This window comes from Python bivittatus, unplaced genomic scaffold (assembly GCF_059951505.1).
Source record: "Python bivittatus isolate LINGU-HERP-01145 unplaced genomic scaffold, Pbiv_v1 ctg000980_np1212, whole genome shotgun sequence".
NCBI classification, from domain to species: Eukaryota; Metazoa; Chordata; class Lepidosauria; order Squamata; family Pythonidae; genus Python; species Python bivittatus.
In genome coordinates, this window is record NW_028277125.1 from 3,052,425 (window position 1) to 3,077,135 (window position 24,711).

Consider the following 24,711-nt stretch of genomic DNA (forward strand, 5'->3'; position numbering starts at 1 on the left):
AGAGAAGCAGAATAGAATAGCAGAATCTAACCATAGTTTACTTATTTAGTTAACTTTAATTAATCATTGTCTTCTGAAGTACTGATAATTTGAAAATTATACATTCAAAAATTACATTTGCCTTTTTTGCAGTCACAGCACACTAGTGATTCTTACTCAACTTCTATTTCAAAATCTTTTTCACAGGTAATAACACCAAGCCAGGTAACCCATATCCTATCCCAAGCATTTGATGTTTGTTTCCTAAATGAAGAATCTTGCATTTATTAAAATTATTTCTGTTACTTTTAGCCCATTTCTCCTACCAACCAAGATCATTTTGAATTGTATTTCCATCTACTAGGTATTAGTTATCAGTTTTGCATCATCTGCAGATTTAATAAGCATTCCTTCCACCTCTTAGTCCAAATCATTAATGAAAATATTGAAAAGTAAAGGAGCCAGGACTCAATCTTGTGGCACCAAGTTGGATGAGAATTCATTGATGAATTTCTCCAGTTGGATGAGGATTCATCAATGAGAATTTTGGAGTATGATTTTTGAGTCTGCTATTGTATATATCTACTGAATTGTCATGTCATCCAACACTCACACTTAACTAGCATGTCATGGAATACTTTGTCAAATGCATTGCTGAAGTCAGTTATATTATGTTCACAGCATTCCCACAGTCTATTAAATCATCTTGCACTACTATTACACAAAATTATATATTGGATGAGTGACAAGAAAAACCATACCAGAAAGACTAGAAGAATGGAAATAGGAGGAAATAGGAAATAAAGAATGATAGCATTATGTCTATGGGATTTTAATGTTTCTAACTTTGAGAATGTTTTCTCCTGTTTTGCACAGAAATTCCTGGGCAGCATTAGCCAGATTATGTTGTTTGTCACTGGAAAGCATTCTAGGGTAGCCTTTTCTAAGCTGGTCTGATACTTCCTAATGGCCATGCTAGCTAGGAGAAGAATGCAGACTGAGAAATCTGGAGGCCATCATGGTGGAGAAAACTGGAAAAGAAGGCCATCAATCACTACTATTGTTCTCTACTGTAGGAATCAGGATCTTGAGCTAGAAAGCTCCTGATGAAGGAAATATAGATGGTTGTTTCATGGATCAACACTGCTACAAATGTTCTCTATGCAGCTTGAAGAATACTAGCAACCCAAAAAAGGTGTCTTCCTCCAGAGGAAAAGGATTCTATAAATCAGAAAGAGACTTTCTGCTGGACCTTTCCACAGTGTCTGCTCTCTCTGGCAGGCTGACAACTTGTAATCGTCACCTGTGTAGAGGAAATAAGATGCCATGGTTTCAGAGTGGCTGGTGGGATGGGTCAGTGGACGACAGGCCCCACTTTTCTTACCCCTAAATGCTAATTAAGTAATTTATATCAACAATACTTCCCAGTGATCAATACTTTCAGCCCACAGTCTCATCCTGAAAGTGACTTTGGACTACAGATAGTATAGGTGGAAATACTTGTCCTGATTTTGGGATTTTCTTGCTTCTCCCCAGCTCAGGAACATCTTGATGGCTGGTGACTTTTGGAACTTGAAGGATTGCATACTGTTTTGTGCCATTTGGGTTGAGCCTATTAAGTGGATTTTGGAACAAGGTAGGTCTTTGATCTGATCCAGCACAGCCTTTCTTGTATTCTTCTAAGGAAGGGGTACCTGATACCCAGGACCATCATTTTAAACCCACTTAGTTGAACATTGGCTTTTGTTAGGGGGACTTCAAGATTGCTGATACGGGGAGCTTGCTCACGGCATAGCTTTACAAGAAGTCACCTGGTATTGCTTGTGACAACCACCCACTCAAACATCCTTGGTAGGTACATACCACTTTGAGTCTCAAGTCATGGTTGATGGTCCTCAGGGGCATAAACATGCTAATTCTGCCACTGCTGCTACACTCCATTAAATCTGCTGATGAGGTCACAGACCATGAATCGCTAAGGGCTCTCTGATCACCTGGAACAAATTCTCGGCCTGGGTCTCAATGAGTAAAAGCAGGGCATTATGTCACCAGCCAATGAAAGAGAATTGATGATAACCTACGTACCTTGTGAACAGGATATGCAGATAAACATCATCACGTCCTGCTGATATCAGAAGAATCTTGCAAGATTTTAAAAGATGAAGGGTGATTACGGTTCCCGTCACCCCCGCATGAATTCCAGCTTTACTCTCATTCAGAACTCATAAGTTATGTGCTTTATTTTGTGGGTGGAATTTTCCAGCGTTGGCTTTGCTTGTGAGCGCAGGAACCTGTTTAGAAGGCTGCATGCGGTCTTGATTGAAAAATCAATTGTTCCTATCAATTCATGGCAGGTACTCTGCACATCACAATTGATTGTGGCCAGCAGCACATACCCTGTGCTCATGCTATGTGCTTAATGAGGTCAGCAGAAGATTGAACCAAATGCATTCACATAACGCTCTAAACTTGATTAGGGCTATGCAAATCCAGCCTCTTGGCTAGTTTATCATTCAATGTACTATATGAACTCAACAAGGGGGGTTTATAAATGTGTGCAAAAAGAGCCATTGATATCTGAGATGCGTGCTCTAAGTGGCAGGCGCAGATAGTAGGGGAACATATACAAAATAAAACCATTATCATTTTATTGGCGATGAATCTTAAAGGCAAGCCATCTACCTCTTAGAGACAAATCACAGATTCTTAACTGCTTAACCGCATTTAAATTATTATTACATTATTAAATACTTGGCTTTTTTAATGTTTTATGCTTTTATTTTTATTCCTGTTTTACTGTTTTAAGATCAGTTATATTGTTTAATTGTTGCAGTGTTAGTACGCCGCCCTGAGTCATGTTATGTGAGATGGACGGCTTTATACATTTGCTAAATCAATCATTCAATCAATCAATCAAACAATCAATCAGCACTTCCAAATTTTCTCCCATTTCAGTTAACAAGAGAGCCTCAGTTGAAAAGCAATCATACCTTCACCACTTAAAATGCTTTCCTTACCACTGCAACTTTCTTCATTAATACACCCATGTAGCCTTCCGCACATCAGACGAGGGGAAATTGTGCCCCTTTTATCTGAAGGAAGAGTGAGGTCTGCCTATACATATGGATCTGTGAAACTCCCATGGGCTTTTCTGATCTCATTCATTTCATAGGAGGATGGAAGGAAAATGTGCCTAAACCCCACCTTGTCAGTTTCCAGTGAAATGGACAAGATGTTCCGCTTTATTCCAGGTTGGAAGAAAACCTTAAAAATGTGAAAGGAAGGCACACAGCTCTATAAACTTCCCAATTTACTTCCTCCAATTTTGCTGGAGTACAACTCCCATTCTTCCTATTCTGGATGGAAATTAAAGAAACTGATCCAGCATCCATGAAGGTTCCCAGTATGGAGACTGCCAATTTGTTGTTCAGTTGTTAAGTCGTGTCCGACTCTTCGAGACCCCATGAACCATATTGCGCCAGGCCTTCCTGTCCTTCGCTGCCTCCCTGAGTTTGCTCAGTTTCATGCTCATTGCTTCAGTGATGCTCTCTAACCATCTCATCCTCTGCCGTCCTCTTCTCCTTTTGCCTTCAATCTTTCCAAACCAGAAGGCTAAATCTATTTTTATAGTAACCCTTTCTCTGTGGGCTACCTGTCATTATCCTTTCACCCTTAATCAAATATGATGCTTTTTCCAAGTACAAGGAAAGGACTAATTTTTTCCCTAGGTTCTTACAGATGTTAACTCCATGTTCCATATATTCGCTCTGGTAGCTCTAAATCAGCGTTTTTCAAATTTGGCCACTTTAAGATGTGTGGACTTCAACTCCCAGAATTCCCCAGCCAGCATGGCTGGCTGGGGAATTCTAGGAGTTGAAGTCCACACATCTTAGAGTGGCCAAATATGAAAAATACTGCTCTAAATGGATTGTATTTGAGGATTTTCAAAAATAAGCCCATTAAAAAGAAAAGGTTGAATATTGCCCCATTATTGTTTCTTGGGGAAATAATTGCTAACTGCAGGGGAGGTGTTCCAAGTCCAAAATTTAGCAGCTACGGGACTCGTGAGAGGAAAGAAATAATCTAAATCAATGGATCTACCTTGGAAATCTTCGCCTCTCCTTTCCAAATTCTTGATAGGAAGCTTAAATTGAGAATCCCTTCCCTGGATCTCATGCTGGCATCATTGTCAGAATCTGGAAGGAGAACCGGAATACATTTTAGATTCTCCAAGGTGACATTTCACCAAATGGTTGACATGCAGGCATTTGCTTGCTCGATTTGGCCAAACTGATTTAAGAGTTAATAGGTGACCAGGATATTACATAACCTAGTACAGAAGGAGAAGTTTGCCTTCCAGTCTTCCAAATACTCTCCAAATTAATGATCTGGATCTTCTGGGTAGCGTCACAGTGTTGGCCAAACCGATGAACCGTTCAGCTGGACACTAATCGCCTGAGGTGTTAAAATACTTTCATTTGGGAAGAAATTACCATTCCAGGAGGGGACGCAAGTCTTTACTGGCCCCTGGGGCAGATGTCAAAGAATCCAGCGTTCATACACTATTTTTCATCCAAGTAATACCTTTTAGTCATTTCCAAGCTTGTTTTAGGATTCTCGGGTACCAATTATGTGGAACCCAGGGACCACCCAACAGTAGCTTCCTTCAGCGGCCCTCCTTTTTGGTCTTCCAAACCAGAGTCAAGCTGGTTTAGCTACAATCTGCAGAAATTCCAGCCCATTGTAAAGTCCAGCATATCTGGAGGTTGGAAGTGTGCAGAAATGTGGCTGGAAGGTAAGATAGTAATATCAAGCAAAGTTGCCTCGTAATCTTCCAGAAGTAGTAGTGATTCGTCACTCCCTTCTTCTGCCTACCACCCCTAGAATATCTGATAGTCTCCCATCCTAGGATCAACCAGGCCCAGTCCTGCTTAGCTTTTAAAGATCAGCTAAATTTGGTTAGACCTTGCCACGGAGATGAAGTAAAGGTAAAGCATCTGGTGTCTTCATTGTCACATCCACGTACAATAATCTTCTCAGCTTCCTAGTATTCCTTCATCCAAGAATTAATCAGAGTCAATTCTTTTTTATTTTCCATTTTATTATATTTTAATGCAAGATGACAAAAAATAGACAGAGTACAAACATACAAACAGGATAATGAAAGAAATCAAGAAATACTTCAACTGCCAAAAAAAAACCTTAAACAGAAAAATAAATTAAAACCCCCAAAATTAAAACGTACCAATATTAAACATCTAAATATATATATTAAACAGGTAGAAATCACAGGTTTACTATTAAAATACCTCATTATGCTATGCCACTCTATTGTAAAATATCGTCACGTCTATATCAAAGAAGAATATATTGCTTCATTTTCTGATTACTTGAAAATATTGCCTTTTCCAAAACAGATTAGACCAAGTTAATTTAGTCACTGGACTACAGAACAGGACCCAGCATCTTTTGCCTTATTATTTGAGGGTTTTTTTCAATCCAAGCTGTAGTTGCTATTCAGTTACTTAAGCTCTACACAGGGATGTAACTACAATTCCACCATTTCCCATCATTTTGAGACAGGAAACATGCACAGGCTGCATTCACACTACCTGGTTACAACATTCAACCATTTGCTCAACATATTAAACTGTAATCCTACCCAACAGACAATCCAAGATGGTCAGCCATCAAAAATGATAAAGAAGATGGAAGCTAACCTAACTTAGCACGTGGTGCAGAAGCAGCCCGTGCTGTTGCGTGTTGTGTGAACGCAGCTGCCCTGCTGATTTGGTATGTTTCACACAGTAGTGAAGGGAGGGCAATTTTACACAGAGTTATAACAAAATTTGAACATAGCATTAATGTAGTCTTGGAAAACGTTGGCATGGAAAGTAAGATGAAAGAAAAGAACAGCTGCTGTAGATGATTATGTACATTATTATGGCGGGAACGATGCACAGATGTGGAAGATGCACAAATTTTTGGCTTTTCTACCATTTTCTTTTCCACCTTCTTTGCTAGCCTATCCAGGTCAGGTTGAAGCTGCCAACAGGAAATTTTGCCTGCAATTCCTGATCAAGCTGGAAGAAAGAAAAGAAGAAATAACACCACAATATTTTTATGTGAACTAGTACTACTTTCCCATGATACCGCAGTCTTATTCTTGATATTTACAAGCTGTTTGGGGCTGAGAAGCAGGGTAAAAATGCTTTACGTGCTACTGTCATTTGAACTGTTATCCAAGGCTGTGAGCGGGGCTTTGGGGTTCAATTACCTGAAACACCCCCCGCCCCCCCCAGAGCCTGGCAACTTTCCAGAGCAGGAAAACCTTAAACATTTTGGCCAAGTAACTAGTTTTTTTATCAAGTGTCCATGTGAACAACTCTACAGGCAAAGTGAATAAGCAATAGGCAGTAGTAATTACAATCTGAATTACAGAAAAAAGTAAAATGACAGAAAGAATAAAGGTTTAAGAGGCATTAAAATGTTTGGAGATATTGTCTGCAGTTCAAGGAATGGCAAGGAAATTAACAGAAGCACCTGGTGCTTTAGGAATAATACAGATCTGCCTCCCACGTCTACCTTCTCCCTCCTCCAGAAGATAAAGTCCAGATTCTCTGCTGAGAACCTAACTTAGAAATTGACAAAATTCCTCCGGAGGAACCCCAAATGTAATCCTCTCTGTTTGCTCAGACAGAGGGGACCCATTGCAATCACTAGCCACAGTTTAGCTCTTTCATCTGCCCAGCGAACTGGCTGACATCGCCCTTGTGGGAACCTCAGCTGGCCTTTGTCACCAGGGTTTGGGTGACCATGCTTTAACCACTGAAGGCCTGGTTCACACAATACACTAGGTCATCGGCTACAGTGTAGAAATCTCAGTGGTTGAGTTCCCACACTAAGCTCCCAAAGTTGGGCTATAGATAGACCCTTCAGAAATCCACAAGACTGGAGCAAGAATGGAGTGCTCTTCCAGATCTTTGCAGTCCAGTTCTAGCCAGTTGACCCCAAAAAGCAGACCATAGCAGCCCCCGGGGGAAGCGAGGAGGGTCGAAACTACAAAAGTGTAGAATTAGGGGGAAAGGGGAGCAGGGTACTCTCCAGGCTGCCTTTTGCTCCTGAAAGTGGGACTTAAATCTCATCAATCTATATCAAGATATTGGTCTAGGCCTGATACTGTTCTATGTAATGTTTCCTTTGTCTAAAACAGTGTTGTCCAAACTTGGCCACTTTCAGATGAGTGGACTTCAACTCCCAGAATTCCCCAGCCAGCCATGCTGGCTGGGGAATTCTGGGAGTTGAAGTCCACTCATCTGAAAGTGGCCAAGTTTGGACAACACTGGTCTAAAATACAGCCTGTTTGAGCTGGGTAGAAATGCTCAAACCTGTCATTCAGCTTCTCATTTCCCCAGCCTTCTGTATTTTCATCAAATTTCCTTTTTTCCCCTTTAGCCTAAAAAAAAAATTCCACACATTTTGGGGCACCTCATGTGTGCATTCCCCAAAACACCTCTGCACTTTTGAGGCAAATCATCTTCTTTCTTCTAATGCAAATGGTTTGATTAATCAATTTAGATGGCCACCCATCTTGCAGATGTGACTCGGGGCAGCTAATAATCCTACATTAAGAACTATACCAAAAAACAGTATCAACAAAACCTAAAAAGAAAAACTACAGTAGTCCAGGAGGATAAACCCAACTATTGCTCCACAATTCAACAACATCCCATCTCAGGAGCACATCCGGGTCTTCAGTGTTTTGCAAAAGACCAGCCCTTCTAATCTCTTGTGTGTATGTGTGTCTGTTGCTCCAAAACCCAAGCACTGCGAAGTCCATTTGCTGAATATACAAATATCTGCTTTCTCCTAGTGTACTTGCTTTTATACTGAAGGTCTGCTTGGAAACCTAGAAAAGAAATCCTGGAGGGGAGCAGGATGAAATTTCTAATTAAGCTGGGGATGGAACCAACCCGCCCCCAACCCCTTCCAGATGTTTGTAAAGCCTCACCCATTTTAGCACCGCACTACTGACAGAAGGGTCCGTGATGTTTAAGGAAGTGTTGACTCCCATGGAAAGGATGAAGCGGGTCCTGACTGTAGGGAGCAAAAACAGATACAGAAATACATTTCTTAATTCTACGTCCCATTTCAATCACTTTATACTAGGGTTTCTCAACCATAGCAGCTTGAAGATGTGTGGACTTCAACTCCCAGAATTCCCCAGCCATCATGGAGTCCTGGCTGGGGAATTCTGGGAGTTGAAGTCCACACATCTTCAAGTTGCCAAGGTGGAGAAACACTGCTTTATATAGATTGCTGGGGAGGAATCAGTGTGTGCCCATTCTCTGCCCACCCATGGGAATATTTGGCCTGACAGTACAGACTCAGATTCAGGAGTTAAGGTCAGGCTCCAGTTTGGAGAACGGCTGGACCAGCAGTTGAAGGGAGTTTGCAAAGCAAGGGTTTTATGGGCCTTGTACCTGCTTTGGATTCAGAAGAAACTGGTTTCTCTTCATTTGCACAGTCACATTAAGGTAGAACATCTAGAGCCTAAAGATGCTTCCTTCGGCCAACCCAGAATCCTTAACTTGTGGGGTTTTCCAATTCCTTCAATTTAACAACAGTCCATGCCAACGCTACCCCAAAAAGCTTCTCTTCCCACAAGCTAGATTTCCAAGGACATCCCTCAAACATGAGATGAATTTTGGATGTCTGATGAAGAGACTAGCAAGTCACGATCTCTTTAGAAAGCGGCACGGGCTCCAGCAGACCCTTGCCCCAGCCGGAAAACCCCCTCCCAGGTGGCATCTCTTCTCCCCTGCAGGTCCTCCCTTCATCTTTGTGAGATGCGCTTTAGGCGGCGAGGAATCATCGCGGGAGGCTGATAGACATAGAGCTTTGGGCTGACATCACACAAGAATTGCAAAGACGGATGACCCAGGAAGGGGTCCTCCAAGGCCTTCCCCTAATCTGATCTGGTTTTATTCTCAGCCTTTGCGGTCAGCTGCACGTGCAAATGCTTTTCCAGACCTCGGGGTCAACCGTTCAGACAAGGGAGACGCTTACCTGGAGTCTTAGGGACACCCTTCGAAGGTGAGGGAGAGAGGATGGTGGAAGAAAGGACTTTTGAGGTGAACCAGGTGGTTGCAGGGCTTTCGGTGGTGGCGCTTGTGGAGGATGGAGCAGCCAGTCCCACGCTGGACCCTTCTGGGCTGGGAGAAACGAGACCGCCGGACGTTGCGTTTGGGGCGGTCCTGTCTTGAGCGAGCGAAGAGGAGGTGGATGGAGGAGTCCCTTCCAGCCGCCAGCTGGTGACCTCGGCATCAGAACTCGTAGTAACTTCCGAAATGCCGGTTGTGTCTCCAACTCCAGAAACGGCACTAGGAGGTGCTGAGGTTGCGAACATTGCAGTAAGAAGGGGAACCGACGAGGGGGAGGTTTCCATCGTCCTGGCTCCAACAGGAGGGGAACTAGCACGTTCGCTGGCCGTGGTTTCTCCTCCGGACGTGATGGGGGCGGTCAACAGGCCTTCAGATGCCATCTCGCCTGCAGGAGTCGGAGAGCGAGGCCCGGAGCTCCTCTCGTCTGCGGTGGAGCTGCTGAGGGCCACCGTCGATTCTGCTGGGGGAGTCCTCCCTCCTTCTGGAGAGCCCCCCAAAGCAGGGCTGGTGATGGTGGTTGTGCCGAGGGACGAAAAAGCAGCAGAGGCATTCTGGGCGCGGCTGTTAAGGTGCCGGTAGGAGCGGTCCCCTCAGGAGAGGAGGAGGAGAGCAGCGTCACACCTTCTCCGGGGAGACCTTTCTCTCCAAGGGTGCTAAACTGACTTGTCGCCTCAGAGAGGAGGGCAGAGGAAAAGGGCAGGGACCCCGTGGTCTCCATTGCTGTTGCCGGGGTTCTGCCGCGCGTAGCTGCCGTTCCACCGATGGTCTCGGCCACAGACGGGGAAGGACCTGGCTCTGACGTGGGCACGCTCGTTGGAGGAGAGAGCGTGAGCTCGGTTGTGGCTTCCCCTGCAAAGAAAGAAGACAGGTCTCCTTTGCGTTGACCCACTCTTCGGCAGCTGAGACAACAGGTGCCGGTTTGTGGATGGAAAGACGGGAGTTTGCAGCTCCCATCTCCTGCCTGGTTCTGCCCTTTCCAGTCCTGTTCGACTCTTTGAACGAACTGATTCATGTTTTGCCTTTGCGCAATATCTTGAAACATACATTGGACAAACTGTCCTGGTTTACACATCATCCTAAGCCACAAAATCAGCTATCCAAGAATAAAATTCAAGCCTCGGGGATCTGCAAATTCTCCACCCCACGTACAGGTCCGTGACCAGAACTCAAGAGTTTTGTACACAACTCTTTAGCATGTTGTATGAATGCAGCCTGTAGGCCAGTGTTTCTCAACCTTGGCCGCTTGAAGATGTGTGGAGTTCAATTCCCAGAATTCCCCAGCCACCATGGAGTCCTGGCTGGGGAATTCTGGGAGCTGAAGTCCACACATCTTCAAGTTGCCAAAGTGGAGAAACACTGCTTTATACAGACTGCTGGGGAGGAATCGGTGCGTGGCCATTCTCTGCCCACCCATGGGCATATTTGGCCTGACAGTACAGACTCAGATTCAGGATTTAAGGTCGGGCTCTGGTTTGGAGCTGGGCTGGACCAGCAGCTGAAGGGAGTTTGCAAAGCAAGGGTTTTATGGGCCTTGTACCTGCTTTGGATTCAGAAGAAACAGGTTTCTCTTCTGAATCCTCTGAAGATGCCGGTCACAGATGCTGGTGCAACGTTAGGAACCAAAACTTCCAGAACACGGCCACACAGCCCAGAAGACCCACATCAGCCATCGTATTCCGGCCGTGAAAGCCTTCGACAATACAACTTTCCCTTCGTTCGCACCAGTCACATTAAAGGGAAGCCATCTAGAGCCTAAAGATGCTTCCTTCGGCCAACCCAGAATCCTTAACTTGTAGGGTTTTCCAATTCCTTCAGTTTAATAACAATCTATGCCAACTCTATCCCAAAAAGCTTCTCTTCCCACAAAGTGGGTTTCAAGGACATCACTCAAACAGGAGATGAAGGGGAGACGCTTACCTGGAGTCTTAGGGAGACCCTTCGAAGGTGAGGGAGAGAGGATGGTGGAAGAAAGGACTTTCGAGGTGAACCAGGTGGTTGCAGGGCTTTCGGTGGTGGCGCTTGTGGAGGACGGAGCAGCCAGTCCCACGCTGGACCCTTCTGGGCTGGGAGAAACGAGACCGCCGGACGTTGCGTTTGGGGCGGTCCTGTCTTGAGCGAGCGAAGAGGAGGTGGATGGAGGAGTCCCTTCCAGCCGCCAGCTGGTGACCTCGGCATCAGAACTCGTAGTAACTTCCGAAATGCCGGTTGTGTCTCCAACTCCAGAAACGGCACTAGGAGGTGCTGAGGTTGCGAACATTGCAGTAAGAAGGGGAACCGACGAGGGGGAGGTTTCCATCGTCCTGGCTCCAACAGGAGGGGAACTAGCACGTTCGCTGGCCGTGGTTTCTCCTCCGGACGTGATGGGGGCGGTCAACAGGCCTTCAGATGCCATCTCGCCTGCAGGAGTCGGAGAGCGAGGCCCGGAGCTCCTCTCGTCTGCGGTGGAGCTGCTGAGGGCCACCGTCGATTCTGCTGGGGGAGTCCTCCCTCCTTCTGGAGAGCCCCCCAAAGCAGGGCTGGTGATGGTGGTTGTGCCGAGGGACGAAAAGCAGCAGAGGCATTCTGGGGGCGGCTGTTAAGGTGCCGGTAGGAGCGGTCCCCTCAGGAGAGGAGGAGGAGAGCAGCGTCACACCTTCTCCGGGGAGACCTTTCTCTCCAAGGGTGCTAAACTGACTTGTCGCCTCAGAGAGGAGGGCAGAGGAAACGGGCAGGGACCCCGTGGTCTCCATTGCTGTTGCCGGGGTTCTGCCGCGCGTAGCTGCCGTTCCACCGATGGTCTCGGCCACAGACGGGGAAGGACCTGGCTCTGACGTGGGCACGCTCGTTGGAGGAGAGAGCGTGAGCTCGGTTGTGGCTTCCCCTGCAAAGAAAGAAGACAGGTCTCCTTTGCGTTGACCCACTCTTCGGCAGCTGAGACAACAGGTGCCGGTTTGTGGATGGAAAGACGGGAGTTTGCAGCTCCCATCTCCTGCCTGGTTCTGCCCTTTCCAGTCCTGTTCGACTCTTTGAACGAACTGATTCATGTTTTGCCTTTGCGCAATATCTTGAAACATACATTGGACAAACTGTCCTGGTTTACACATCATCCTAAGCCACAAAATCAGCTATCCAAGAATAAAATTCAAGCCTCGGGGATCTGCAAATTCTCCACCCCACGTACAGGTCCGTGACCAGAACTCAAGAGTTTTGTACACAACTCTTTAGCATGTTGTATGAATGCAGCCTGTAGGCCAGTGTTTCTCAACCTTGGCCGCTTGAAGATGTGTGGAGTTCAATTCCCAGAATTCCCCAGCCACCATGGAGTCCTGGCTGGGGAATTCTGGGAGCTGAAGTCCACACATCTTCAAGTTGCCAAAGTGGAGAAACACTGCTTTATACAGACTGCTGGGGAGGAATTGGTGCGTGGCCATTCTCTGCCCACCCATGGGCATATTTGGCCTGACAGTACAGACTCAGATTCAGGATTTAAGGTCGGGCTCCGGTTTGGAGCTGGGCTGGACCAGCAGCTGAAGGGAGTTTGCAAAGCAAGGGTTTTATGGGCCTTGTACCTGCTTTGGATTCAGAAGAAACAGGTTTCTCTTCTGAATCCTCTGAAGATGCCGGTCACAGATGCTGGTGCAACGTTAGGAACCAAAACTTCCAGAACACGGCCACACAGCCCAGAAGACCCACATCAGCCATCGTATTCCGGCCGTGAAAGCCTTCGACAATACAACTTTCCCTTCGTTCGCACCAGTCACATTAAAGGGAAGCCATCTAGAGCCTAAAGATGCTTCCTTCGGCCAACCCAGAATCCTTAACTTGTAGGGTTTTCCAATTCCTTCAGTTTAATAACAATCTATGCCAACTCTATCCCAAAAAGCTTCTCTTCCCACAAAGTGGGTTTCAAGGACATCACTCAAACAGGAGATGAAGGGGAGACGCTTACCTGGAGTCTTAGGGAGACCCTTCGAAGGTGAGGGAGAGAGGATGGTGGAAGAAAGGACTTTCGAGGTGAACCAGGTGGTTGCAGGGCTTTCGGTGGTGGCGCTTGTGGAGGACGGAGCAGCCAGTCCCACGCTGGACCCTTCTGGGCTGGGAGAAACGAGACCGCCGGACGTTGCGTTTGGGGCGGTCCTGTCTTGAGCGAGCGAAGAGGAGGTGGATGGAGGAGTCCCTTCCAGCCGCCAGCTGGTGACCTCGGCATCAGAACTCGTAGTAACTTCCGAAATGCCGGTTGTGTCTCCAACTCCAGAAACGGCACTAGGAGGTGCTGAGGTTGCGAACATTGCAGTAAGAAGGGGAACCGACGAGGGGGAGGTTTCCATCGTCCTGGCTCCAACAGGAGGGGAACTAGCACGTTCGCTGGCCGTGGTTTCTCCTCCGGACGTGATGGGGGCGGTCAACAGGCCTTCAGATGCCATCTCGCCTGCAGGAGTCGGAGAGCGAGGCCCGGAGCTCCTCTCGTCTGCGGTGGAGCTGCTGAGGGCCACCGTCGATTCTGCTGGGGGAGTCCTCCCTCCTTCTGGAGAGCCCCCCAAAGCAGGGCTGGTGATGGTGGTTGTGCCGAGGGACGAAAAAGCAGCAGAGGCATTCTGGGGGCGGCTGTTAAGGTGCCGGTAGGAGCGGTCCCCTCAGGAGAGGAGGAGGAGAGCAGCGTCACACCTTCTCCGGGGAGACCTTTCTCTCCAAGGGTGCTAAACTGACTTGTCGCCTCAGAGAGGAGGGCAGAGGAAAAGGGCAGGGACCCCGTGGTCTCCATTGCTGTTGCCGGGGTTCTGCCGCGCGTAGCTGCCGTTCCACCGATGGTCTCGGCCACAGACGGGGAAGGACCTGGCTCTGACGTGGGCACGCTCGTTGGAGGAGAGAGCGTGAGCTCGGTTGTGGCTTCCCCTGCAAAGAAAGAAGACAGGTCTCCTTTGCGTTGACCCACTCTTCGGCAGCTGAGACAACAGGTGCCGGTTTGTGGATGGAAAGACGGGAGTTTGCAGCTCCCATCTCCTGCCTGGTTCTGCCCTTTCCAGTCCTGTTCGACTCTTTGAACGAACTGATTCATGTTTTGCCTTTGCGCAATATCTTGAAACATACATTGGACAAACTGTCCTGGTTTACACATCATCCTAAGCCACAAAATCAGCTATCCAAGAATAAAATTCAAGCCTCGGGGATCTGCAAATTCTCCACCCCACGTACAGGTCCGTGACCAGAACTCAAGAGTTTTGTACACAACTCTTTAGCATGTTGTATGAATGCAGCCTGTAGGCCAGTGTTTCTCAACCTTGGCCGCTTGAAGATGTGTGGAGTTCAATTCCCAGAATTCCCCAGCCACCATGGAGTCCTGGCTGGGGAATTCTGGGAGCTGAAGTCCACACATCTTCAAGTTGCCAAAGTGGAGAAACACTGCTTTATACAGACTGCTGGGGAGGAATCGGTGCGTGGCCATTCTCTGCCCACCCATGGGCATATTTGGCCTGACAGTACAGACTCAGATTCAGGATTTAAGGTCGGGCTCTGGTTTGGAGCTGGGCTGGACCAGCAGCTGAAGGGAGTTTGCAAAGCAAGGGTTTTATGGGCCTTGTACCTGCTTTGGATTCAGAAGAAACAGGTTTCTCTTCTGAATCCTCTGAAGATGCCGGTCACAGATGCTGGTGCAACGTTAGGAACCAAAACTTCCAGAACACGGCCACACAGCCCAGAAGACCCACATCAGCCATCGTATTCCGGCCGTGAAAGCCTTCGACAATACAACTTTCCCTTCGTTCGCACCAGTCACATTAAAGGGAAGCCATCTAGAGCCTAAAGATGCTTCCTTCGGCCAACCCAGAATCCTTAACTTGTAGGGTTTTCCAATTCCTTCAGTTTAATAACAATCTATGCCAACTCTATCCCAAAAGCTTCTCTTCCCACAAAGTGGGTTTCAAGGACATCACTCAAACAGGAGATGAAGGGGAGACGCTTACCTGGAGTCTTAGGGAGACCCTTCGAAGGTGAGGGAGAGAGGATGGTGGAAGAAAGGACTTTCGAGGTGAACCAGGTGGTTGCAGGGCTTTCGGTGGTGGCGCTTGTGGAGGACGGAGCAGCCAGTCCCACGCTGGACCCTTCTGGGCTGGGAGAAACGAGACCGCCGGACGTTGCGTTTGGGGCGGTCCTGTCTTGAGCGAGCGAAGAGGAGGTGGATGGAGGAGTCCCTTCCAGCCGCCAGCTGGTGACCTCGGCATCAGAACTCGTAGTAACTTCCGAAATGCCGGTTGTGTCTCCAACTCCAGAAACGGCACTAGGAGGTGCTGAGGTTGCGAACATTGCAGTAAGAAGGGGAACCGACGAGGGGGAGGTTTCCATCGTCCTGGCTCCAACAGGAGGGGAACTAGCACGTTCGCTGGCCGTGGTTTCTCCTCCGGACGTGATGGGGGCGGTCAACAGGCCTTCAGATGCCATCTCGCCTGCAGGAGTCGGAGAGCGAGGCCCGGAGCTCCTCTCGTCTGCGGTGGAGCTGCTGAGGGCCACCGTCGATTCTGCTGGGGGAGTCCTCCCTCCTTCTGGAGAGCCCCCCAAAGCAGGGCTGGTGATGGTGGTTGTGCCGAGGGACGAAAAAGCAGCAGAGGCATTCTGGGGGGCGGCTGTTAAGGTGCCGGTAGGAGCGGTCCCCTCAGGAGAGGAGGAGGAGAGCAGCGTCACACCTTCTCCGGGGAGACCTTTCTCTCCAAGGGTGCTAAACTGACTTGTCGCCTCAGAGAGGAGGGCAGAGGAAAAGGGCAGGGACCCCGTGGTCTCCATTGCTGTTGCCGGGGTTCTGCCGCGCGTAGCTGCCGTTCCACCGATGGTCTCGGCCACAGACGGGGAAGGACCTGGCTCTGACGTGGGCACGCTCGTTGGAGGAGAGAGCGTGAGCTCGGTTGTGGCTTCCCCTGCAAAGAAAGAAGACAGGTCTCCTTTGCGTTGACCCACTCTTCGGCAGCTGAGACAACAGGTGCCGGTTTGTGGATGGAAAGACGGGAGTTTGCAGCTCCCATCTCCTGCCTGGTTCTGCCCTTTCCAGTCCTGTTCGACTCTTTGAACGAACTGATTCATGTTTTGCCTTTGCGCAATATCTTGAAACATACATTGGACAAACTGTCCTGGTTTACACATCATCCTAAGCCACAAAATCAGCTATCCAAGAATAAAATTCAAGCCTCGGGGATCTGCAAATTCTCCACCCCACGTACAGGTCCGTGACCAGAACTCAAGAGTTTTGTACACAACTCTTTAGCATGTTGTATGAATGCAGCCTGTAGGCCAGTGTTTCTCAACCTTGGCCGCTTGAAGATGTGTGGAGTTCAATTCCCAGAATTCCCCAGCCACCATGGAGTCCTGGCTGGGGAATTCTGGGAGCTGAAGTCCACACATCTTCAAGTTGCCAAAGTGGAGAAACACTGCTTTATACAGACTGCTGGGGAGGAATTGGTGCGTGGCCATTCTCTGCCCACCCATGGGCATATTTGGCCTGACAGTACAGACTCAGATTCAGGATTTAAGGTCGGGCTCCGGTTTGGAGCTGGGCTGGACCAGCAGCTGAAGGGAGTTTGCAAAGCAAGGGTTTTATGGGCCTTGTACCTGCTTTGGATTCAGAAGAAACAGGTTTCTCTTCTGAATCCTCTGAAGATGCCGGTCACAGATGCTGGTGCAACGTTAGGAACCAAAACTTCCAGAACACGGCCACACAGCCCAGAAGACCCACATCAGCCATCGTATTCCGGCCGTGAAAGCCTTCGACAATACAACTTTCCCTTCGTTCGCACCAGTCACATTAAAGGGAAGCCATCTAGAGCCTAAAGATGCTTCCTTCGGCCAACCCAGAATCCTTAACTTGTAGGGTTTTCCAATTCCTTCAGTTTAATAACAATCTATGCCAACTCTATCCCAAAAAGCTTCTCTTCCCACAAAGTGGGTTTCAAGGACATCACTCAAACAGGAGATGAAGGGGAGACGCTTACCTGGAGTCTTAGGGAGACCCTTCGAAGGTGAGGGAGAGAGGATGGTGGAAGAAAGGACTTTCGAGGTGAACCAGGTGGTTGCAGGGCTTTCGGTGGTGGCGCTTGTGGAGGACGGAGCAGCCAGTCCCACGCTGGACCCTTCTGGGCTGGGAGAAACGAGACCGCCGGACGTTGCGTTTGGGGCGGTCCTGTCTTGAGCGAGCGAAGAGGAGGTGGATGGAGGAGTCCCTTCCAGCCGCCAGCTGGTGACCTCGGCATCAGAACTCGTAGTAACTTCCGAAATGCCGGTTGTGTCTCCAACTCCAGAAACGGCACTAGGAGGTGCTGAGGTTGCGAACATTGCAGTAAGAAGGGGAACCGACGAGGGGGAGGTTTCCATCGTCCTGGCTCCAACAGGAGGGGAACTAGCACGTTCGCTGGCCGTGGTTTCTCCTCCGGACGTGATGGGGGCGGTCAACAGGCCTTCAGATGCCATCTCGCCTGCAGGAGTCGGAGAGCGAGGCCCGGAGCTCCTCTCGTCTGCGGTGGAGCTGCTGAGGGCCACCGTCGATTCTGCTGGGGGAGTCCTCCCTCCTTCTGGAGAGCCCCCCAAAGCAGGGCTGGTGATGGTGGTTGTGCCGAGGGACGAAAAAGCAGCAGAGGCATTCTGGGGGGCGGCTGTTAAGGTGCCGGTAGGAGCGGTCCCCTCAGGAGAGGAGGAGGAGAGCAGCGTCACACCTTCTCCGGGGAGACCTTTCTCTCCAAGGGTGCTAAACTGACTTTTCGCCTCAGAGAGGAGGGCAGAGGAAAAGGGCAGGGACCCCGTGGTCTCCATTGCTGTTGCCGGGGTTCTGCCGCGCGTAGCTGCCGTTCCACCGATGGTCTCGGCCACAGACGGGGAAGGACCTGGCTCTGACGTGGGCACGCTCGTTGGAGGAGAGAGCGTGAGCTCGGTTGTGGCTTCCCCTGCAAAGAAAGAAGACAGGTCTCCTTTGCGTTGACCCACTCTTCGGCAGCTGAGACAACAGGTGCCGGTTTGTGGATGGAAAGACGGGAGTTTGCAGCTCCCATCTCCTGCCTGGTTCTGCCCTTTCCAGTCCTGTTCGACTCTTTGAACGAACTGATTCATGTTTTGCCTTTGCGCAATATCTTGAAACATACATTGGACAAACTGTCCTGGTTTACACATCATCCTAAGCCACAAAATCAGCTATCCAAGAATAAAATTCAAGCCTCGGGGATCTGCAAATTCTCCACCCCACGTACAGGTCCGTGACCAGAACTCAAGAGTTTTGTACACAACTCTTTAGCATGTTGTATGAATGCAGCCTGTAGGCCAGTGTTTCTCAACCTTGGCCGCTTGAAGATGTGTGGAGTTCAATTCCCAGAATTCCCCAGCCACCATGGAGTCCTGGCTGGGGAATTCTGGGAGCTGAAGTCCACACATCTTCAAGTTGCCAAAGTGGAGAAACACTGCTTTATACAGACTGCTGGGGAGGAATCGGTGCGTGGCCATTCTCTGCCCACCCATGGGCATATTTGGCCTGACAGTACAGACTCAGATTCAGGATTTAAGGTCGGGCTCCGGTTTGGAGCTGGGCTGGACCAGCAGCTGAAGGGAGTTTGCAAAGCAAGGGTTTTATGGGCCTTGTACCTGCTTTGGATTCAGAAGAAACAGGTTTCTCTTCTGAATCCTCTGAAGATGCCGGTCACAGATGCTGGCGCAACGTTAGGAACCAAAACTTCCAGAACACGGCCACACAGCCCAGAAGACCCACATCAGCCATCGTATTCCGGCCGTGAAAGCCTTCGACAATACAACTTTCCCTTCGTTCGCACCAGTCACATTAAAGGGAAGCCATCTAGAGCCTAAAGATGCTTCCTTCGGCCAACCCAGAATCCTTAACTTGTAGGGTTTTCCAATTCCTTCAGTTTAATAACAATCTATGCCAACTCTATCCCAAAAAGCTTCTCTTCCCACAAAGTGGGTTTCAAGGACATCACTCAAACAGGAGATGAAGGGGAGACGCTTACCTGGAGTCTTAGGGAGACCCTTCGAAGGTGAGGGAGAGAGGATGGTGGAAGAAAGGACTTTCGAGGTGAACCAGGTGGTTGCAGGGCTTTCGGTGGTGGCGCTTGTGGAGGACGGAGCAGCCAGTCCCACGCTGGACCCTTCTGGGCTGGGAGAAACGAGACCGCCGGACGTTGCGTTTGGGGCGGTCCTGTCTTGAGCGAGCGAAGAGGAGGTGGATGGAGGAGTCCCTTCCAGCCGCCAGCTGGTGACCTCGGCATCAGAACTCGTAGTAACTTCCGAAATGCCGGTTGTGTCTCCAACTCCAGAAACGGCACTAGGAGGTGCTGAGGTTGCGAACATTGCAGTAAGAAGGGGAACCGACGAGGGGGAGGTTTCCATCGTCCTGGCTCCAACAGGAGGGGAACTAGCACGTTCGCTGGCCGTGGTTTCTCCTCCGGACGTGATGGGGGCGGTCAACAGGCCTTCAGATGCCATCTCGCCTGCAGGAGTCGGAGAGCGAGGCCCGGAGCTCCTCTCGTCTGCGGTGGAGCTGCTGAGGGCCACCGTCGATTCTGCTGGGGGAGTCCTCCCTCCTTCTGGAGAGCCCCCCAAAGCAGGGCTGGTGATGGTGGTTGTGCCGAGGGACGAAAAAGCAGCAGAGGCATTCTGGGGGGCGGCTGTTAAGGTGCCGGTAGGAGCGGTCCCCTCAGGAGAGGAGGAGGAGAGCAGCGTCACACCTTCTCCGGGGAGACCTTTCTCTCCAAGGGTGCTAAACTGACTTGTCGCCTCAGAGAGGAGGGCAGAGGAAAAGGGCAGGGACCCCATGGTCTCCATTGCTGTTGCCGGGGTTCTGCCGCGCGTAGCTGCCGTTCCACCGATGGTCTCGGCCACAGACGGGGAAGGACCTGGCTCTGACGTGGGCACGCTCGTTGGAGGAGAGAGCGTGAGCTCGGTTGTGGCTTCCCCTGCAAAGAAAGAAGACAGGTCTCCTTTGCGTTGACCCACTCTTCGGCAGCTGAGACAACAGGTGCCGGTTTGTGGATGGAAAGACGGGAGTTTGCAGCTCCCATCTCCTGCCTGGTTCTGCCCTTTCCAGTCCTGTTCGACTCTTTGAACGAACCACCAATTGTATGTGAAATTACAGACATTACAACGGTGGTGAGCTACTGATTCATGTTTTGCCTTTGCGCAATATCTTGAAACATACATTGGACAAACCGTCCTGGTTTACACATGATCCTAAGCCACAAAATCTGCTATCCAAGAATAAAATTCAGGCCTCGGGGATCTGCAAATTCTCCACCCCACGTACAGGTCCGTGACCAGAACTCAAGAGTTTTGCACACCACTCTTTAGCATGTTGTATGAATGCAGCTTCTAGGTCAGTGTTTCTCAACCTTGGCTGCTTGAAGACATGTGGAGTTCAACTCCCAGAATTCCCCAGCCAGCATTTGTGGACTTCCACTCCCAGAATTCCCCAGCCAGCCATGGGAATTCAATTCTGGGAGTTGAAGTCCATACAGTCAAGTTGACAAGGTTGAGAAACAGTGCCATAGAGTTCTTTGCAAAAGCAGTTTGTCATTTCCCTCTTTTGGAACAGTTTCCCCGTTTCCTATCTAGCCTACAACACCAGGATTTCCTCATGGTCTCTCATCTATGGACTAACTGGACCCAACCCTATTTATCTTCTAAGCACAGATGGTGGCTACTACTTGTTGGACATTTTAGCCCTTCTTTTAATATCCTCGTAAATATGCATTCCTACTCTTGGTTTGCTGTCTACACACAGGGCTTCTCGCAGATGGTCAAGTTGAAGATCCTGGTTGAAATGTTGCCTGATCTCACAGCCCATCACCATCCACCCCATTCCAGGTTTCTTTGAGGCACTTACCAGTGATCCTGGCACATTCCAGTAAGAACAAAATGGGCACCACTGGAAAATAACAGAGAGGCATTTCAGGCAGATGGAAGGCTCTTCTCCCTCCCACCAGGGTCTCAACAGCCAGAGGCCAGCAGCTGCTGTCGGTGGGACAATAAATTAAGGTGGCAAATTAAAGATCTCCTTAATCTGGAAAGGATTGTTTTGGGCAGACAGTTTAAGAACCGGGTTTCCTGGTTGACCCAACGGACGATGCGGGGAGGAGTTTCCAGGGCAGGTTTCTGTTTTTCACTCCGCTGCTCTTGATCCTACATTTCGTTTCTGTCAAGATGTGACTAAGTACAGCCCAGGGATAGCTCAGGCCTGGCTTCTTAAATCCCAGGATGGTTCTCACTGTACAGCAGAACTTTTGGGGAGGGGCCACAGACAACTGTGAAATGCAGACAATATCCTCTAGAAGCCTTTGTGGTTTGTGGAGTAATTCACAGCGGCTGGCGTTGCAGATTGCACAAAGGGCTAAGCCCTGATTTGCTAAGTTCATATATCATACCTAGCCAAAACTAATTAAACTACATTATGCCTTAGCACCAGAAAGGAAGGCTCTGTGTGGGTGGGTGTGTGTGCAACGACTTTCTCTTTCAAAATCTCTGACATTTTACATCCTTTTAGATTCACGTGTTAAGAGCAAGAACTGCAGAACCAGCTGATTCCACAAGGGCTGCATTCCCATAACACACTGAACGCAGCAACTGGTTTTTCTGGATTTGTGCAATACATTGAATCATGAGCTTACCATGTAGGATGCATCCATATAACCAAAGGGCTGCAGAAAAGAAATAAACAAAAACCCTACCCAAGGTTAACACTGACCAAGCTGAAGGTGTTGTGTGAATGCATCTCCTTTGTTTCACGTGACCTGGTGAAAATAGTGGTGGTGGCGGCGGTGATTGTTATTATTATTTTAGGTTATGTGAATGCATTGATTGTGTTTTCTGATACGAAAAACACCAGAGGAATCAAGGATAATTCCCCCCCCCCCATCTGGCTTTTTTCACCTGTGTTTTTGGGAGAGGAGACCTTAGGATGTTATAGGCTCATTAAGCTTCACTGAAAATGGGCCAGAAATGGTGTGCTTATTGTTAAGGGATTTACCACCAAATTTCAAGCAGCATGACCTTGAGGGTCATCAGGAGCTGCAGAAAACGTGCTGTGTTCCCACTGGCATGACACGCTGTAGCACCTAACTTCTGACACATATCTTGCTCTCACAAATGGACATCCAGCCCTTTCTGTCCGTCCGTCCGTCTGTCCGTCCTTCCTTCCATTGGTTTTTATCAGAGTGACTGTTTGTAGTATATTATGAGAGGAAGTCGTAGCGTGGTCATTCTAAAACCCTCTCTGTGCTGTGGTTGAAATGTTTGAGGATTAATCCTTTGCATACCTGCCCCAGACGGTCACACCAGCATCTAGCTCAACCTGCATTCACATCAGGGGCAAAGAACTTAGCAGTGAATGAAGACATTGCTGAGTAACTTTAATTCTCACCAGATCTGCAGAAAGAACAGTGGTCTTGGGCCAAGACCAGGAACTTGAGAAGAAAAAGGGGTTTTCCTTCAAAGAGAACCTGGGAATGTCATAGAACCAATGATGCCCTTGTCTCCTGGGGAGCATCTCACTGCTTTAAGATGGAGCTTCAAGGAATAGGAACTTTGAGCATATTTTTTATGAAAAGCGGGGTCTACGTATGCAAGTTGGACGTGATGAAGCATCTGAATGGGGAAACAACAAAAAGGAAACCAAGATGGTCATTTTGGTGGGATTTACACATGCTCAGCTGGGTCAGGTAAAGATCTAGGGCTTCGCATTAGCCCAAAGGAATTCAGTTTGGTTAGCATTAATCTTAGTTTTATTGGTATTCATGCTTTTTTTCCTCAGGATGCCATGTAGTTTTGGTTAGCGTGTGATTCCAGGAGGCACAGTGCAAAGCCACCGCATGGGTTAATACAGGGGGGAGGCCAAGCATGTTGTGTGAACATCTTCCCTGTGTCATACTGTGTGTGTGCAAAATGAGAAAAAGCTCAGAAGAGGGTTGGGGGGGGGGAGAAATGGGCTTGAACAATCTTCCTCCAGGAAGAGGTTTGGGAAAAGTTCCAACCAGGTCTGAAAACGTCTCCCCGAATCCCAGACTCTCCCCAGCCACCATAGCAGGAGGGTTACCCCAACATCACAAAGGCTGACCGGTCCTCTGGACCCGAGGCTCCTCGGAAGAAAATAAAACTGATTTTCTCAGCAGCGATGAACTCTCTTTTGCTGGAGGTGTTCTCTTGGGGATGCTGCAGCAATAGCTTCCTGCACGGGGTTGGGCTAGAGGACCTCTGAGGCGCCTGTCAATCTTGGTATTATTTTTGGCTGTTAATTAACAAGGGGATTAAGGCTGGATTTTCCCCTCCTTGGTTTGTTTTTAGAGCCCTCATTTCCGCTTGACTGCTTCCGTGTTCATGAACAAAAGCTCTCCTTACTAAGAAAGGTGTCCTGGAGTTTCCTCATTCCAACACTCGGTGGGGTTCCCGCTTCAGTGGCCATCCCCTCCCTCCCTGCTTTAGCTTGTTTTTGAGTCCCTTATCTCACAAATGGCAAACACATATATGAAAAAAATCCCCTCTCCCCCCTATGGGTGGTCTGTGTCTTCCTCAGCCTCGGGTCCTCTGCCAGAGGCCTGGGAGCTGGAGGGTTCTGTGCAGCATCTGAGCTGTTCCTAGCACTGACTCTTCTGGACAGAGAGCTCTGAGGTTGCTCCTGGGATCTGTTGGAGCCCCTCGCCCAGCTCGGGAGTCACAGCCCCCAGTGCTCCTCCTACCACTGGGACCACTTTGGCCTTGACTTTCCACATCCTATTTCCTCCTTCAGGCCCTGGTCCTTCTCATGCTTCTCATGCTCCTTCTTCCTGATGTTGCTGTCACTTGGCACTGCTACATCTATCACTACCGCTGTCTTCTGGTCTTTGTCTACTACCATGTCTGGTTGATTGGCAAGTACCTGCCTGTCCGTCTGGATCTGGAAGTCCCACAGGATCTTAGCCCTGTTATTCTCCACAACCTTCTGTGGAATCTCCCATCTGGACTTGGGGGGGGGGGGTCTAGCCCATATGCTGTGCAGATGTTCCTGTACACAATGCCAGCTACTTTGGTTGTGCTGTTCCTGCCTGCATCTTACACCCTGCCACTATGTGTTGGACTGTCTGAGGCCTCTTGGCACAGTCTGCACCTTGGGTCCTGTCTAGCATAGTAGACCCCTGCTTCTACGGATCTGGTGCTTAGTGCCTGTTCTTGTGCTGCTGTGATCAGTGCCTCAGGGCTGTCTTTTAGTCCGGCCCTTTCCAGCCACTGATAGGATTTCCCAATGTCAGCCACCTCAGCGATCTGTTGATGGTCCATCCCATGCAGGGTCTTCTGTTGCCATGGCACTTCCTCTGCTTGAACTTCTTTCCATGTCTGCTACTCCCTCAGGCATTCTCTCAGCAGCTCATCTTTGAGTGTCATCTTAGTGATGTACTCCTGGATACTCTGCATTTTGTCCAGGACAGTGGCTTTGACACTCACCAGACCCCGCCCACCCTCTTTGCGGCTGGTGTACAGTCTCTGGGTGTTGGACTTGGGGTGGAAACCTCCGTACATTGTGAGGAGCCTCCAGGTCTTCACATTGGCAGCCTCCATGTCTTCCTCTGGCCAGCTCACTATACCAGCA

General features: G+C 49.0%; 2 protein-coding genes across 2 annotated transcripts; both read right to left on the minus strand.

The window, feature by feature from the left end:
- Positions 1 to 5,999: 5,999 nt before the first annotated feature.
- LOC148213499 (uncharacterized) lies at positions 6,000 to 13,450 on the minus strand. Its single transcript, XM_088132209.1, is given in 7 exon segments — positions 6,000 to 6,062; positions 7,991 to 8,076; positions 9,049 to 9,697; positions 9,700 to 9,992; positions 11,061 to 11,636; positions 11,818 to 12,003; positions 13,072 to 13,450. Coding segments are annotated over 7 exon segments (2,232 nt in total).
- Positions 13,451 to 13,524: 74 nt separating this feature from the next.
- Positions 13,525 to 20,323, minus strand: LOC148213500 (uncharacterized). The gene is made up of 5 exons (XM_088132210.1): positions 20,296 to 20,323; positions 19,109 to 20,053; positions 17,096 to 18,040; positions 15,083 to 16,027; positions 13,525 to 14,015 (listed from the first exon to the last, which is right to left on the minus strand). Exons 1-5 carry the CDS (start codon positions 20,321 to 20,323, stop codon positions 13,525 to 13,527), a joined length of 3,354 nt encoding a protein of 1,117 aa, XP_087988336.1.
- Between the last annotated feature and the right edge of the window lie 4,388 nt (positions 20,324 to 24,711).

What these genes read in the sequence shown, in the direction of transcription:
- LOC148213500 (XM_088132210.1), bottom strand. Translation starts at nt 20,323, where the DNA reads ATGTGTAAACCAGGACGGTTTGTCCAAT. An exon ending in ACCAGGACGGTTTGTCCAAT is followed by an intron (nt 20,054 to 20,295) that starts GTATGTTTCAAG and finishes CTTTCTTTGCAG; the next exon opens with GGGAAGCCACAACCGAGCTC. An exon ending in GGGTCTCCCTAAGACTCCAG is followed by an intron (nt 14,016 to 15,082) that starts GTAAGCGTCTCC and finishes CTTTCTTTGCAG; the next exon opens with GGGAAGCCACAACCGAGCTC.